Source organism: Myxine glutinosa, chromosome 5 (assembly GCF_964187855.1).
Source record: "Myxine glutinosa chromosome 5, kmMyxGlut1.1, whole genome shotgun sequence".
Taxonomy (NCBI): domain Eukaryota; kingdom Metazoa; phylum Chordata; class Myxini; order Myxiniformes; family Myxinidae; genus Myxine; species Myxine glutinosa.
Window position 1 is genome coordinate 190,491,771 of NC_136265.1, and position 17,183 is coordinate 190,508,953.

Consider the following 17,183-nt stretch of genomic DNA (forward strand, 5'->3'; position numbering starts at 1 on the left):
CCAAACCATAATATTTCCACCACCATGCTTTGCAGTTGTATCAGGTTCTTGTGGTCAAATGCTGTCTTTGGTTTTCGCCAAACATGTCTTCTGGTACTGTGGCCAAATAGCTCTACCTTTGACTCATCTGTCCAGAGCACATTGTTACAGAAGTGCTGGTCTTTGCCTAGGTGTTCATTGGCAAACTTTAGTCTTGCCCTGATGTTCTTTCTGGACAGCAAAGATTTCCTCCTGGCACACCTCCCATGTAGATCAAGTTTGTGCAGCCTCTTTGTAATGGTCGACTCGTGCACTTTGACATGAACAGTGGCAAGAGCTACCTGTAGGTCCGTGATGACATTCTGGGGTTCTTAGAGACTTCTTTCAGCATCTTACGGTCTGCTCTCGGGCTGAACTTGCTGGGGCGACCTGGCCTGAACAAGTTGGCAGTTGTTTGGAATCTTCTCCACTTGTAGATGATCTTCCGGACAGTCGAATGATTGATTTCAAATTGTTTGGAGATATTTTTAAATCCTTCCCAGACTCGTAGGCATCTATAACCTTCTTTCTGAAGGCCTCAGAGAGCTATTTTGATCTAGGTATGGTGACGCTGCACACTTCAACAACGAAGAGCAAACCAAACTAAATGTCTGAGGTTTAAATAAGACAGGTTCCTCCAAGATCCTCTCTAACAATGTTCTAATCATTTGCACCTGAGCTGGTGCACCTGATTCTAATTATGCGTATTTGAAGTCGTGATAAATGTGCGGGTGTACTTACTTTTTCCACATGCGAAATTTGCATTTATGTTTATTTAAATTATACAATGGACGACAAAATGTAAATGTTTCATGATATTTGTTATATTATATCACCTTTATCAATATTGTTGAAATGAAGATCAAATAGCTGTATGTTGAAATATGTTGAAAAAGTCAAAACTTTACATGGGGTGTACTTACTTTTTCACGTGACTGTGTATATATATATATATACTGAACAGCAATAGAAATGTCACTTCATAAAAATAATTCCTGAACATTTCCCATCGAAATATCAATGCATTTCGTTTAGATATCTTGTTATTTACATTAGTCTGTATCTAAATTTAATCCTAACTACTGACAGTGGTGCACACGTGGATAAAAACAGGTCACCAAAACGCAGGCAAAAAAAACGACCATGGTACAAAGTCGTGCCTGATTCCCATGGAAATCAAAATGCACGTGCGTCTCCTTGTGACTTTCCCTATAAAAGGCACCCCAAAACGTGTGTTCATCATTCGTGTTTCAATGCCAGCGCCATGCCCAGACTTACGAGGATTCAGAGAGACCAGGCTATTGGAAGATTGCATGCTGGACAGACTGCATGAATGGTTGCCAATGCTTTCCATGTCAACGTGAGAACCATCTACAGGTTACAGGAACGATACCATGCCACCAACAGCACCGATGACCGCCCACGCAGTGGCAGACCGAGGGTAACAACACCATGACAGGATCGACAGATTGTGCGTCATCACATCCGAGATCGCTTTTACAGTGCTACAGAAACTGCAAGACAAACAGTTGGAACCCACCAGAGACACATTAGTGGTGATACAGTACGTCGACGTTTGAAGAACAGGGATGTCCGTTGTCACAGGCCGTATCGTGGCCCCATTCTTACAGCTCGACCCTGCCGTGACCGACTACAGTGGGCCACACAGCATCAAAATTGGCGTTACCAGCAGTGGAGAACCGTTCTTTTCTCAGACGAAAGCCGATACTGTGTTTCCACGGCAGATGGCAGAGTGAGAGTTTGGCGTAGATGTGGGGAATGCTACTCAGATGACTGTGTGATGGAAAGAGACTCGTGGGGTGGTCCAAACATCATGGTATGGGGTGCTATTGCTCTCAATCACAAAGTCGGTCCTGTGGTGTTCCAGAATATTGGTCCAGGAAGAGGCAATTGTGTCACAGCTGCTCGCTACATCGATCAAGTCCTCAGACCTCACGTTGTGCCACATTTTGGATGTCACGGAAATCATGTCTTCCAGCAGAACAACGCCTGTGCCCACACTGCCAGAGCAACAAGGGACTTCCTGCAACAGAATGGCATCCAAACCATGCACTGGCCTGCGCTCAGCCCCGATTTAAACCCGATAGAGCACTTGTAGGACGAGGTTCAAAGAAGACCGAATGATGTTCGACCAAGGCCGACAACTGCAGCTCAACTCAGTCAGGCGTTTCTCAGAGTGTGGGCCCAAGTGACAAATGCCTTCATCAACCGATTAATCCACTCCATGTACAGAGGATGTATGGCTGTCATCAACGCTCACGGGGGTCACACAAGATACTGATTTTGACCTCCCTTGTTCTCACCTGGTCTTGTGTTTTTCTTATTCAGAACATTTCACATTATTGGTTGAACTGTGGTGACCATACCTACCTGTAATATTTCATGTTGATCCGAAATCTCAATTCGTGTTGATCACGACTTGAAAATAAAGACTCCAAAATATTGATTCTGACACGTTTCTTTTGCTGTTCAGTGTGTGTATTGTTGTGGATCCGGGGTACGGCACTCCCCTTAGCAAGGGGGGGTTAATCCCCTTGTCCTGTTAAGCGGGCCATCTCCCAGTCCTGGAACTTATAACGCTCCTTTGCGGGGTGAGATTGGCCAGGGTGATTGGTCAAGGTGATGTCCCAAATACCTTTGCCAATCCCTCCGCAAAGCAGGGAGATAAGTCCCGCTCGAACCACGGACAAGATGGAATTGCCGAGTGGTTTAGCAATCCGCGATCCGAGCCGTTAACAGAAGGACTAAATCCGATTACAAGCGGGTCTGCCAAAATCGTGCCACTGGTACTCAATTGAAAGAAGGGACTAAAGCGATCGAATGAAGGAGAAACCGAAGTAAGGAAGAACAGGTATTTATTTACAATAATGAAAGAAGAAACGAAAGAATGTGCAAGAGAAGAGGAAGAAGCAGGACACAGGGCAGCCTTAAACACTCTTCTATTAACACACCCAGGACAGAACGAACGCACTTGCACAAAAGGGGAATAGCAGGAAGGAATGGCTGGAAGGGGGAGAAGGTCCAAGTAGATGGCAGGGCAGGAAGGTCCGGGCAGATGGCACAGCGTCGATGTCCGCTCGAGGTCGCGCTCCGGTCCACGCTCCGGGCTTGAGGCGAAACCCGGCGGCAGCTGCACGTATCGTTTCACGCGGTCGGACAATGCGAATATATTGCGGTATTGTCGCCGTCAACGGACCCACTCTCCTGCCTTACGACTCGTCGTGTTCATCTGCTGCCTCTCTCCAAGCCGGATCACTTCTCTCCCTCATCTGTTATCTGTTATCTGTTGAAGCAGTCCCTCGCGGCCGCTTTTATTGGCCATCTTCAAATCAAGCCGCTGGCTCATAGGCCACACCCACCTGGGAGCTGGCCTCGGCCCTGATTGGCTGGTGCCGGTCTACTGGTCCACCCCTTGATGGGACATTGACGGGCACGCCTCGCTCCGACAACTCCTCCCCCTTTTTCTCTGCTTTGACCTCGTGCGTAATGGCTTCTTGCACGGGATGGAAAAGGCGGCTGCGGCCGGCAGAACGCGCACCCGTTTGGAGGGCGGCTACGCCGCAAAATGAAGGGGCGGTTGAACAAGGGGCCTAGGTTATTTGATTAATGCAACGTAGATTCAACTATTGGGAACAGATCCTTAACTAAAACACATATTAATGAAATAACTGCAGAGAGGTCCTATGGTGTCCTACGTGTTGTAACATGGACTAGCTAGGGTGCGACCTTTAACCTTTACCGAGAAATGGGGATATTTACAGGGGATTATTTATAAGGGAATTATTACAGATATTTACAAAGTGAAGGTTCTAAAAACCGTAACACAGCACCCGCATTCATCTAGGGCCGTCCCGGCCCGATAACTTTACCTTAGTGTGACACGCAGGTGTGGTAACCCTCTACTATTAACTTCACCCTGAGTGCGACATTTTTAAAACAGTTAAGTATGTCCCGCCTGCTACGTTGCATCCTACCTACGATTCACGCCCACAGGATAACCGAATCACGGAATTAATTTTGAAACTAAACATTGACGGTGGGGAGCATTATTTACAACGCGAACCCAGGACCTGTCATTTGGGAAACAAAAGCAGTACTTTTGAAAAGAGGAAAGGCATGCACTGCACTGCACCAATTAACAAAAAGCACCATAAAAGCACCATAAAGCACCAAAGAGCACCACAGTCAGCACCATCCAGTGCACATTTCACATGTCATCACAGTTCAACAAATAATAAGCAACTGGCGATGTCTTCTCTGCTCTGCTGGGCCGATGGTCTTGATGTTCTTGTTCTTGCTGTTCGTTGCTTGCGGCCTATTTAGAAATAACAAAAAGGGCACACAACGCGTCCACTTTTTATTTATGGCCAGCAGGGGCCAACTAAGGGTGGTCCACCTGTATGGCATAGGGGCCACCTCACGGTGGTCCGCAAGCAAGATTTTCTCTGGCCACAATGGCTGGTGCCAGGCCCCAAAACGTGGGGTCCATAAGTGTGGTGCTCGGCCACAGAAATGTGGTCCATAGGCGGTGCTAGGCCGCAAGTCGTGCGGTCCATAAGGTGGTGTACCGCTCCAGGCAGGCAGGCAGCGGCGGCTCAGGCACACAACTGCGGCTACCTGCGCACTCCCCCCGGGCCCAAAAGAAAAGTCCGTGAGTGGGGAAGGAAGGACAAAGCAAGCATCGGGGCAGGATCGCAAGGGTACACATCAAAGCAAGGTAATGCAAGGTGAGGTGCGCACGGGAGCGAGCCGAGAAAGCCCGTCCCTACCGTACGTCACCCCCCCCCCCCCCCCCCCCCCCCGTCACCTACTCTACCCTTGCCCCCTACCCCATATTTACAAAATTCTACACATTTACAAATTCCGTCTCTACGTCCTGTCTTCCCCATATTTCCTAATACCAAACTCGTTACCAATCCCAATTTCTTCATTACTCCCTAGATGGAATTACAAGCAATGTCACACCCACGTCATGAGGCCCCTATGCCTCCCCTCAGCCCGGGCACATGAGCAGTAGTTTATGGGGTTATGGCGGTGCAAACCAAACCAAGCCAGGGAGGGTTTGGTTAATGCTAGGGATTTAGAAATGACATTAGGTAACGTTCGATGTAAGTAGCGACATTGTACCTGAGTCTGGGACGTAGAGTAGGGTAGTTGGTTATAATGACATGGGATGTGCAATAGTGTAAGGAAAGACGGGATGCACTAAGTTAGAAGGGCACCAGGTAGTTTAGATGATGCAGTGTGTGAGTAAGTAATTGTGCATTGTGCATGGTGCATTGTGTTATTGAGCGAATGGTCCCGGAGGAAGGAGGGTGCAGGGAGCACCAGGTGTGATGGCACAGGTGTGCAAGTAAAGGACAGGTGAATGGAGAATGGTTGTGTGGTGAGAATGGTTGTATGGAATACATGAGTATGGAATGGATGGTGTGGAGTGAGTATGGTGGAAAACGTGGAGTGGAGTGTATGATGCGAAGGGGTGGATGGGGGAAAGATGGACCCCTTCAAGAATACCCGGGGAGGGTAGTTTAAGAGTTAGATAGAGGGTATAGGTAAATTGTGGTGGATATTGACATCTGTTTGTGCGTGTGGCAGAATGAAGTGCTGGATGGGTGCATTAGTGGAACGAAATGGCTGGGCGTGTGGCCTGTTAGTGTGTATGGTTAAATGGGCACTCTGCCACTGTTAGTCTGTCGGCCAGGTGAGGCTGCAGGTAGGCTCTGGGAGCCAGGTAGTGTTGTTCAGTGGGGCCCGAGGATCCAAGGAAGGACCCGGGTAGCCCGACGCCAGAGAGGGCGGTAGTGGGGTGAGAGCGCCAGAGGGCCTTCCCCAGATAGGTTAGGGAGAGGAGCAGGTAAGCTCGGGAGACAGCTGCAGTGGCGGAGGTGTGCAGGTGAGTAGACCTGCTGGGAGCGCCACACGACCCAGCCCAGAAATTGTGCGAGGGCACCGGGAGTTGAATCGGGGGAGTGAGACCCCAAATTGATGAGCACCACAGTATGTGCAATGGGAGTTCGGTTTTTAGAACCACATAGTGTAAAAGGGCCAATGGTTTGGCAGGGAAAGACCCCGGGTAGTGTAAAAGTGTTAAAGTCATTTAGAAGTTAGCTAGGATTGCAAATCCCTTCGCACCATATGCATCCACTCACCTGAGGTGATGACATGACCACACCATGGTTTTGTTATTTTTTGATTGCAAATGTTTGGATGTAAGACGCATCATGACGTTGGTGTGACATTGTGTTGATGTTCCATCTCTTCCTCCTTAGGAGGGATTGATGATGAATTGATTGGTGGCAAATTTGTTTTAGATGGGAGTAACAAGAAATTGGGATTGGTGACGAATTTGGCTTTAAGGGGAAATATGGGGAAGACAAGACGTAGTGACGAATTTGTAAAGTTGTAAATTTTGTAAATACGGGGTAGGGGGCAAGGGTAGCATAGGTGACAGGGGGGGTGACGTACGATAGGGGCGAGCTTTCTCCGCTCGCTTCCCAGGCCCACCTCACCATGCATTGCTGTGTTTGGATGTGTACCCTTGCGATTTTACCCCGATGCTTGCTTTGTCTTTCCTTCCCCACTCACGGCTTGTCTCTTTTGGGTCCGGGGGGAGTGCGCAGGTAGCCGGAGTTGTGTGCCCAAACCGCCGCCGCTGCCTGCCTGCCTGCCTGCCTGCCTGCCTGCCTGGACCGATGCACCACTTTATGGACCGCACGACTTGCGGCCTAGCACCACCACATGGACCGCATGACTTGCGGCCAAGCCCACACATATGGACCACACGTTTGTGGCATGACCCCTCTGCTGGGACCGGCCATTGTGGCCAGAGAAGCTCTTCGCTTGCGGACCACGGTGAGGTGGCCCCTATGCCATGCAGGCGGACCACCCTAGTTGGCCCCTGCTGGCCGTAATTAAGAAAAGTGGACACGTTTTGTGCTTTTTTTTGTGTTTATTATTTTCAAATAGGCAGCAAGCCGGAAGAACATCAAGAACGACGGCCCAGCAGAGAAGACGTCGGACACCATTTTATTATTATTGCAATGTGGTGAAATGAGCACCGGATGCTGCTCTTTGGTGCTTTGTGGTGCTTGTTGGTGCTTGCATGCTCGGGGATGCACTGCAATATCAATTCTGCATCCCTGGGCATGTGGGGGTGGTGTATCGGTGCAGTGCAGTGCATGCTTTTCCTCTCTCCCACAGGGTTATTTTTGTCTCCCAAAAGACAGGTCCTGGGTTCGCATTGTAAATACCAAATAGTTTTTGTAAATAACATGCTCCCCACTGGCTTAATGTTTAGTTTTCAAAATAATTCCACAATTCGGTTATTCTGTGGGCGTGAGTCAGTAGACAGGATGCAACGTAGCAGGCGGGACATACTTAACTCTCTTTTTAAAATGTCGCACTCAGGGTGAAGTTAATAGTAGAGGTTAACTACATCTGAGTGTCACATTAAGTTAAAGTTTTGTCGGCCCGGGATGTGCCTGGAGGAATGAGGGTGCTGTATTAGGGTTTTGAGAACCCTGCACGTAGTAAATTGTTGTAAAGTTCCATTGTAAATAATTCCCTGTAAATACTCCTGTAAATATTCCCTGTAAATCTTATAAAGGTCAAAGGTCGCACCCTAGCTAGTCCACATTGCAACACGTAGGCCACCATAGGACCTTCTCTATAGTTATTTCAGTAGTATGTGTTTCAGGTAAGGCTGTGTTTCCAATAGTTTGAATCTACGTTGCATTAATGAAATAAGAATAGGCCCCAATCTCTTCAACATCAGTGCGGGTGGTTTTATATCCCTAAAACTCCATTACGCACGAGGCCAAGCTTGGAAAAAGGGGGAGGAGTGGGCAGAAGCGAGGCGCGGCCCACGAACATCTCGTCAAGGGGCGTGGTCGGTGAGCCCTCGCGACCAAACAGGGCTGAGGTGAGCTCCATCATGGGTGTAGCCCTATGAACCGCGGCTTGATTCGGCCACGAGCGATAAAGGCGGGCGCGGAGGACTGCTTACGGCAGATGAGTGATCCCGCTGAAAGAGACAGGAGGAAGAGCCGAGAGGACAAAGAGAGGAGTGATCCAGCCGAACCGAGAGAGAGAGACGTGAGGGGGTGCTCGTATTGCGGCAATAAGCCGAGACCCTCTAGGGCCCTATTGCTGGTCGGTGAGACGCGAAGCTGTTTGCCGGGTTTCGCCTCGAGCCCAGAGCGTGAACCGCGAGCGTGGACCTCAACGCCTGAACCATCTGCCCCGGACCTTCCTCCCGAACCATCGGCCTGGACCCCTCTCATCCTTCCATTCCTTCCTACCATTTCCATCCTCCCATTCGTGTAAGTGTGTTCGTTTGTCTGGGGTCTTAGGTAAGCCTGTATAAGAATTGCCCTGTGCCCTGCTCTTTCCTCTACCTGTAAATTCTCTTACCTTTCGTTTTCTTTCCTCTTATAGATAGTTAATAAACCCGTGTCCTTTCTTTACCTTTGGTCTCTCTCCATCCGATCGCTTTCGTCCTTTCTCCATATTGAATATACGTGGCACGATTAGGAACCGCTAGAATCGGGTTTAGACTGCCGCTAACGGCTCGAGCCTTGGATTGCTAAATCGCTCGGCAATTACCATCTTGTCCGTGGCTCGGGTGGGAGTATCGCCCTGCTTCCGACCGGAAGGAGCACGATATCTTCCAGGATCGGAGACGGCCGGCTTAACAAGATAAGGGGATTACCCCCCCCCCCCCTTGCTAAGGGGAGTGCCGTACTCCGAATCCGCAACTAAATATATATATATATATATTGTTACGGAATCGGACGACGGCACTCCCCTTACCGTGGAGGGTTTAATCCCCTCGTCTTGTACACTGGCCGTCTCCGTTCCTGGACCCACCCCGCTCCTCTGTGGGATAGGATTGGCCAAGGTGATTGATCAAGGGATTCCCGGACACCTCCGCCAATCCCTCCACAAAGCAGGTGGATGGCCCCACTTGAATCCCGGACAAGATGGTAATTGCCGAGCGGTTTAGCAATCCAGAATCCGAGCCGTTAGCAATTACTAACCCGATTGTAGAGCGGTTCGGCCAAAAATCGTGCCACAGGTACTCAATTGACAGAAGGGACGAAAGCGATCGGATGAGAAAGAAACCAAACGGGTAAGAAATAACAGGGATTTATTTACTACTATACAAGACTAAAGGAGAGGAAGAACGAAGGTAATTTACAGAAGACACAGTGCAATCCTTATAACAAGCTTAACTTATACCCCAGGGACAAGACAAAACAAGCCCAACTCACGTACACGAATGGGGAATTCTCAGGCAGGTATGAATGGAGGGTTGAGGTGGACCACAGGGCTGCACTGGTGAGGTTCAATTCCGTGCAGGACTGGAGGCGAGCAGCCGCCGACTCTCCGCGCTCTGGTTCACACGGCGGGATACTCGTGGCAGCGCGTCAAATCTGCACGCTGCAGGGGGCTGTTGTGAAGCAGCGTCTCTCTCCTGTACCTCCTCAAGCGCCTTCTTCCACAGAACTGACCTCACACGAACCTCACTTGACTTCTTGATTCGCGCTCCCTCACTCATCTGCATAAGCACAAAGCAGTCCCTCACTCACCCTTTTATGGCCCTCCCCGAGGGCACGCCTACCGGGTCGCTCACCGCAGTGCCGATTGGTTGGCACGGGCTCTTCCTGGCTCAGCCTACGATGACGAGGGGTGGGCCTCGCCCTTCTTCTCCGAGCTGACCACGTGCGTAATGGAGGCGAACGCTGCTGGCAATGAAGTAACGTAATTCGGAGAGGGAGAGCAAAATGGACGGAATGGGGCCTATCTTATTTGATTGATGCAACGCAAGGTCAACTACTGGAAACACATCCTTACCTGACACATATAATAATGAAATAACTTGTTAGGGAGCCTATGATTTGCTATGTGGTGCGATGGACTAACTAAGGTGCGATTATTTCATTTAACAGCCAATTAAGGGGAAATGTACACAGGGGTTATTTATAAGGAAATTTACTACTAAATTGACAAAGTGAAGGTTCTAAAAACTGCAACAATATATGTACGAGTATATATATTTATATATGGAAGCATACACTGGATCAGCACGTCGCTGCATCCTTGGACGACTCCTCAGCACCATCCCGACACACACCATTGTGTGTGCTACGGAATGAGGTGTTTTTACAGCGGCCGGAGTGCAAATGCTGCCACAAAACTCCTTGAGAGAGGACCCAGTACCCTGGTACTCATTTCGCCGACCTCGGAAGGATGACAGGCTGAGTCAACCCCACCTAGTATTAATTCACCAGCTGAACGGGATTCAAACTCAGGACCTTAGAATCCCAAGCCCACCGCCCTAACCATTTAGCCAACATCAGATATAGTAGTACTTGGACAAAATATACGTCATTTTACGCAATCTCAACTGATCAAATTTGTCGCTCGTGCTCTCAGCATTGGGGAATATCGAGATTCAGAGAAAATGGCGGCTCGTAAGAAATATAGATCGTGCTCGGAAATGCAAAGCAAGAGTTGAAAAGACCCTTCCCGTGTCCTTTTTCTCAAGACTGCGTGGGATAAGGTTATCTATGAACTCTCCAGTTTATATTATTATTGTTATTATTAAAAGTTGTCTTTCTCAAGTTCACTATGAAAATGTCTGAGGCATTACCTTGATAACCACAAAGTTTATGAACACGTTCCATGTTGATTGATAAATATAATATAAACACAACGGAGATATTTAAGGATTTCCATAATATTGAGAGCAAGATATTGGATGAATGCAACTAGAATATTGTTACGTTTATGGGGGTAGGCTAGAAAATACTGTAGGAAAGCAAGGTAGGATTGAATCGGAATAGTATGGACCGTGTGATGTGTCGGAGCATATTGATGTATTAAGTAGGGAAAATGTAGCTTAAGGTTGTGTTTAAATGTGCAACATACAGGGGGTGATGCCGTGTTGATTAGTAGTCGGGATTAAGGTTAATTTTCCCTGTTCGTCATACCCCCTGTGGCCATCCCTAACATTTATAACATTGCCCGGCCAAGTTATTCATGCTCCAGTGGACACGATAAGGCAAAGACCCGCCTAGGAGAGGCGGAGCTAAAATGGTTTTATGGGTGGGGGACAGGGCCGCCTTGCCTCCCAAGGATGCGGCCCGATAACGTGGGCGGGACGAGGGTGAAGCAAGGCGGATAGAAGAGGGAGGAGCGAGTAGCCCCTCGTTCGGTGCGTTTGGAGGAGTGGGACCGATTACTGAGGGGAGCTTGCCAGTCTGAGAGAATCAAGAGAGGTCTAGGGAGATTGGAGTGTGCTAAGAGGGTGGTTAGCTTAACGACGGTTGTTCTGCCTGCCTGCCTTGGCCCCGAGAGAGAGAGAGGGCCGTTTATGCCACTCGCCTCGATACCGGGCACCCTCGGCGTTCGACGTTCCCGACATTTTGCCGGGCTTCCTGCCTGTGTAGCTTCGGCCTTCTACAGCTGCTAACTTACCACAGGATCCATTTGGTCCAGCTGAGTGCTGGGGCATGACTTTTATTTTCTTGCTTCATCCTGTGTGCGTTTTTGTGTCTGTGTGGGAGGATCCTCGTTGTCGCATTTTTACCGCGGCACTTATTTTATTTACTCTCATTCCACGCCTTATTTTATTGTGAATAATTATTGTTACATTTTTGTGTGTTGTTATTGTTGGGTTTGGGCATAAACCCATATGTTCATGAGAATAAACGCTTCGTGGTTCTTCGGTCCCGCGCGCACATTAACAACCAAAATTTGGAGAGCTCCTCGGGAATTGAAGCTAGTTCGGCTCATCCGTCCTCGGCTCTGTGGTAACCAGCTGTGGACAGGACATTACTTTAAAATACTCAGACTCAGAAACTGCGTTACTGCTTTATGTTACCTTCTTATCCATTCCCAAACGAAACATTTTTCCTTGTTTTCCAGCCTTAGAAGTAGAAGAAGAAGAAGAAGAAGAAGAAGAAGAAGAAATCCATCATTTAGCATCTCCAAAAGGGTCTGCTGAGTTGAGCATCGTGGAACTACAAAGAGCAGATGGCAGTTGGGAGCTGAATCCAGAGCTGGCACTGGCTTTGTCCTGCAAGTCGCCAGCAATTCAGGCAGCAAAGCCCAAGGTAGGTGGATGGATACAAAGCATGGCTTGTGTGTAGGTAGATATAACCTTTGGAGACCACGTAACATCATGAGAAAACTTTTTAAAATGGAACAATGTGGGCAAATGTGTGCAGAGTCAAAACGTAAAGATTGGTGGTCTTTGGTCTTTTGATTGTGTTACGTGGTCCCCTTGGTGAATACCTGGTCTCGGTGACCCCCGGACCGTGAGAGGAACTCCGCCAGCAAGCTGTATTATATAGGCGCGTTCGCCACGCAATCCATAGGAATTTCACCCAGGAGACAACTGATGTTCAAGGATATATTTCCAATGGTAATGATACCAAACAATTTCAAAGACACAACCACGGAGATTTTCCCCGAGCAATCAACAATACACAACCCTCACCAATTCCCAATTCACAATTAATTCCCTATGATTAAGATGGCCATCTTATACATGTGTGTCCCGGTGAGTACTCACGACACCCTTTTGGTCTCGGTCCCGCACAATGTCTCTGGGCCCCTACTGACCAAGATGATGGTCGCCCTCGCCGCACTCGGGCGGTTGAACGAACCCCGGGTGGACGGGTTTCCACCGGGCAGGTATCGTACCAGGCACCGTGGCTGCAGCCCCTCGTGGCCACGCGAAGCGGATACGGTAGAGCAAGCCAAACCCCACGCCGCTTGCAAGGCGCGTTAGGCCCCAACGTGCGACCCGCACGCGTCTGTTTGGACGGTGCCGCGAACGAGGCCAGACGCGGGGTCGATGCACGGCCCCACGTCAACTTGACGTCTCCACCGGGCAGGTACACGTCCCGGTAAATCCTCTCGCCAGACAGGCTTCGGAACGCCGCGTTTTCCACGCAGCGCAAGGTCGATTCCACCTGTTGTCGGAGCGGGGCGAGGAAGAAGAAACCTCCTTCTTTTACCTCGTGTTTTCTTTCCTTCCGTTTCCGGTCACTTCCGTTTCCGGCCACTGGTTCAGAAGGGCTCCTGACCCTCCAATCACAACAACCCTTAATATACTACACACGGATAAGCAAAGACCTGAATGGTAATCCCCATACATTCACATAAATATGTAACAATTGGTCTTTTGTAAAGATTGGTGCGACAGCAGTAGTTTTCACCGCCAGTGAGACATATGAAGGATCAAATCTATTTGGTGGGTGAGTCGGGAAGGAAAGGTCAGTGAGAATAAAACGTGCCATGAGTGGAGATTGAGAACGGTGTGAGAAGACACACAGCTCAGAAGCTCAGACACACACAGCTCAGACACACACACACCATCTTGAAGAAGTGGAGGGAGGAATGTACAACTACTTAACGTTGTTCGATATTGTGTCGACTTGTGTTGGGCTAGTCCTGGTGTTGGGCTAGCGGCTAGGGTGCCGGCTTAGGATCCTAGGATCCTGGGTTCGAATCCCGGTCGATCGCTGAATTAACGCCAGGGGGGTTGACTCAGCCTGTCATCCTTCCGAGGTCAGCTAATTGAGTACCAGTTCACTGGTAATTCCCTGTTTGTCGTAAAAGGCGACAAAAAGGGTTGGCGGCAGGAAGGGCATCCGGCCGTAAAACATTGCTTCAAAAAGGGGACCGAAAAACAACAACAACCACGGTCCCCGGAAAAGGCCAACCCCTGCTTTGTGGGGAAAAATGGCCTCTAAAGGTGGGATATTGTGTCGACTTGACAAAATCTTCCTGATTTGTGTTTGTTTCTGTTTGTGATCAAACAGATCGATGTTGCTCACTGTTGATGGCATTTACAGTAGGACCATCTCGCCATGGTGCTTCTTCTTTGTACAGTACATGTTCACCATGCTTGAATAAACTATCATATGCCAATTAATTACTATCGGATCATCATTTATGATGCGGGACCATAAATCCCAATGATGCTGGTAAGCAACAGTATTTTGAATCGGACTCCGCACTAACCAGGTTAAAGTTATTAAAGTTCTGTGTATTTATTGAACACATTTTAATTGACCTTCTTGACCTCAATTACTGATCCTGTACCTTCTGGAGCTTCCACTCTCCATCTCTTTTGGGATGGACTTGCACGATGGGAAATGCTGTTTCCTTTTTCTTCAACAAACCGATGAGTATGAGAGAAGTTGTGACAAAAGTCTCTCTCGGAACCAATTCATTTAAAAGTGCACTCGCCTAATGTCCTTGTCCTTCGTCTTTGTTTGTACGCAGTACGAGGCTGTGGGGTAGCATCATTGGCTGGGGGCACATCTGTGCCGCTGATGCAGTGCCCTCTGTCGGTAGGAGGTTAGGTAGTCGCGTTAGACAGCTATGAAGAACCACCTTTAGAGGCCATTTTTCCCTGCAGTGCAGGGGTTGGCCTTTTTCGGGCACCTTGGTCCCATTTTTTAAGCAATGTTTTATGGCCGAATGCCCTTCCTGCCGCCAACCCCGTTAGTCACCTCTTCCGACACACAGGGAATTACCAGTGAACTGGTACTCAATTTGCTGACCTCGGAAGGATGACAGGCTGAGTCAATCCCCTGGCGTTAATTCAGCGATTGACCGGGATTCGAACCCAGGATCCTAGGATCCCAAGCCGGCACCCTAACCGCTAAGCCAACGAACCCAGGATCCTAGGATCCCAAGCCGGCACCCTAACCGCTAAGCCAACACCAGGCTTAAGGAATTTGTAATTTGTTCGTTGTGCCGGCGATGGCTCGCCTACTGTTGGCGAATCCTGATTAAATGAAATTTCTTGTTCGGAAAGGCCACGTTTTTTTTTCATTGTGCATGAAGCGGGAAAGGTGTATCATGCATGCATATTTGTTTGTTTGCTTGTTTGTTTTAATCTCTCTGTGTGCGCAGGATGCAAATGAACCACAATGGGCAACTCTACTGGTACTGGTTTGGCTTCACAGTCAGGCAACAGATTCTCAGGATGAATGGGGCCTGCTGGCCAAGAAAGCCTACATTTGGCTCAAGAAACAGGGTAACCTGCACCTCTTCAATAAATGTTTTATCTGTTGAAAAATTAACAATGAAATATTCAATAAGGAGAAGCGGTGTATTAAAATGGAGAGTGCTGGCAATATCTGATTGTCTATACAGGTTTCCATCAGCATCACTGTGTGGCTTATTTGGTTTTTCTAGTACACCTGCTCACTACGGTCATGTGATTATCATTATTATTTCCAATTATTATTACTTATTAAAATAATTACTATTACTTGTGTTACATCAGGTCATTGAAAAGCTCAGACTGTGCCTCGCCATTCTAAATTCCCGATAATAAAATGTACTTCTCTGATGGTGTCGGGGAGGTATTGCATTTGAGTCCATTTGTCTGTCTGTCTGTATGTCTGTCTGTTTTGTCTGTTTGTTTGACCGCACAGAATAAATATGATTGTCTCTACAACCGTTGGTCCGATTGACAGGAAGTTTTCACCATAGGTGCACCTCCACCTGTAATTTTTTTTAATGATAATGATGACGTGGTATGGGCACCATCTTGGAAAAAACGGAAAGCTTTGCACCTCTATATCTCCGAAAGTGCTGCATCGAAAATATTGTGACATGTCTCATTGTAAATAACTCTCCATGGGGAACAACATATGTTAATGATGATGTCATAATTCGATAAGTACAAAACTTCATTCGATAAGGATGAAATTTTTTGAGCATCATCTAGGGATAAATTGTTGCAGAAAAAAAGATGTCATCGTTCACGTGGTTCGGTCGCCAGATTTGTTTTAACACAAAAGCCTTTAAAAAACACTAAAAACACGTCCTGGCGAGGGTCGGCAACCTCTGCTCTTTCTTGTTACTTTTGTGATGAGAAGTGGCTTTGGAAAAACGCCACAAAAAACTCCTTGGAAGAACTCCATGGAAGTGGCAGGAAGCGTTGTCTTAACCCTTGTGGGGTATATCGACTGCCGTAGATCTTCGATCAGGTGCTTTTGTGCCCATTTCCTCACATGAACTCTCAATACACCATACAATCTTTTCCCAAGCTATACTGTCTATAAATTACATATGCCGCCTCCTCTGCATCACGTGTAACAAGACGAATTGCTCTGACATTTTGTTTTTCTTCAGGTGCGAACATTGTGAACTGGGTGGCTGAAGCAAACAAACTTCTGAACACCTCTGTGGACCAAAAGGATTTGCAATAGGGTATATCGCATATGGACCTGCATTCGTGCCTTAATTTGCTTTGGGAACATTTAACAATAGTATGTTATTACAATTTGGGAGCTTTGGGAACAATAGTATGTTGTTACAATAACTATTCGAAGGGGTTTTTTTTAATTTGTAAAAGTCTATCGGCTTATGTAAAAGCATATTCATATGTAAAAAGCATATGTAAAAGCATGTAAAAGCATAAAAGCATACAAAAACATTTATTCCAGATTGTTGATATTTAGGATTCTCGCATTGATTTGTGGTTTCCTTTGTTGGTTGAGGATGATGCAACAAAATTCACCAAATGTTTTTGTACGATTTCTATTTTCCTTCAGCGACGAGGCTCTTGGATGAGTTAAACAACAGAACGGGCAAACAAAACTGCACGAGTTCCTCCAAGAGTATTATACACCCGAAGAAAAAACAAATCCCTTTTCTTTGCCTACAATTTGCCCTCCGCACCTGCCCATTCCCTCCGCTCCTGCCCATTCCCTCTGCTCCTGCCCATTCCCTCCACTCCTGCCCATTCCCTCCACTCCTCCCCATTCCCTCCCCTCCTGCCCATTCCCTCCGCTCCTGCCCATTCCCTCCGCTCCTGCCCATTCCCTCCACTCCTGCCCATTCCCTCCGCTCCTGCCCATTCCCTCCACTCCTCCCCATTCCCTCCCCTCCTGCCCATTCCCTCCGCTCCTGCCCATTCCCTCCGCTCCTGCCCATTCCCTCCACTCCTGCACATTTCCTCCGCACCTGCCCATTCCCTCCGCGCCTCCCCATTTCCTCCACACCTGCCCATTCCCTCCGCTCCTCCCCATTTCCTCCGCACCTGCCCATTCCCTCCGCTCCTCCCCATTTCCTCCGCACCTGCCCATTCCCTCCGCTCCTCCCCATTT

At 48.2% G+C, this 17,183-nt stretch overlaps 1 protein-coding gene and 1 long non-coding RNA gene across 12 annotated transcripts in view; one reads left to right on the forward strand and one right to left on the reverse strand.

The window, feature by feature from the left end:
• LOC137426576 (von Willebrand factor A domain-containing protein 5A) overlaps positions 1–16,512 on the forward strand; it is a 161,095-nt gene extending 144,583 nt beyond the window's left edge. For 7 of the 11 annotated variants that reach the window (XM_078779296.1, XM_078779293.1, XM_078779297.1 and 4 more), the window contains 3 exons: positions 11,971–12,158; positions 14,977–15,100; positions 16,207–16,512. In XM_078779296.1, the coding sequence (XP_078635422.1) occupies positions 11,971–12,158; positions 14,977–15,100; positions 16,207–16,283 (389 nt within the window). In that variant the 3' untranslated portion in view covers positions 16,284–16,512. Of the gene's footprint in view, positions 1–6,659; positions 6,892–11,970; positions 12,159–14,976; positions 15,101–16,206 lie in introns of all 11 variants that reach the window. The other 4 variants (XR_013623660.1, XR_013623661.1, XR_013623658.1 and 1 more) reach the window with 1 other exon arrangement.
• The window catches only part of LOC144892443 (uncharacterized), a 474,675-nt gene that overhangs the window by 64,202 nt on the left and 393,290 nt on the right, over positions 1–17,183 (reverse strand). The gene's annotated exons all lie outside the window — the stretch shown is intronic.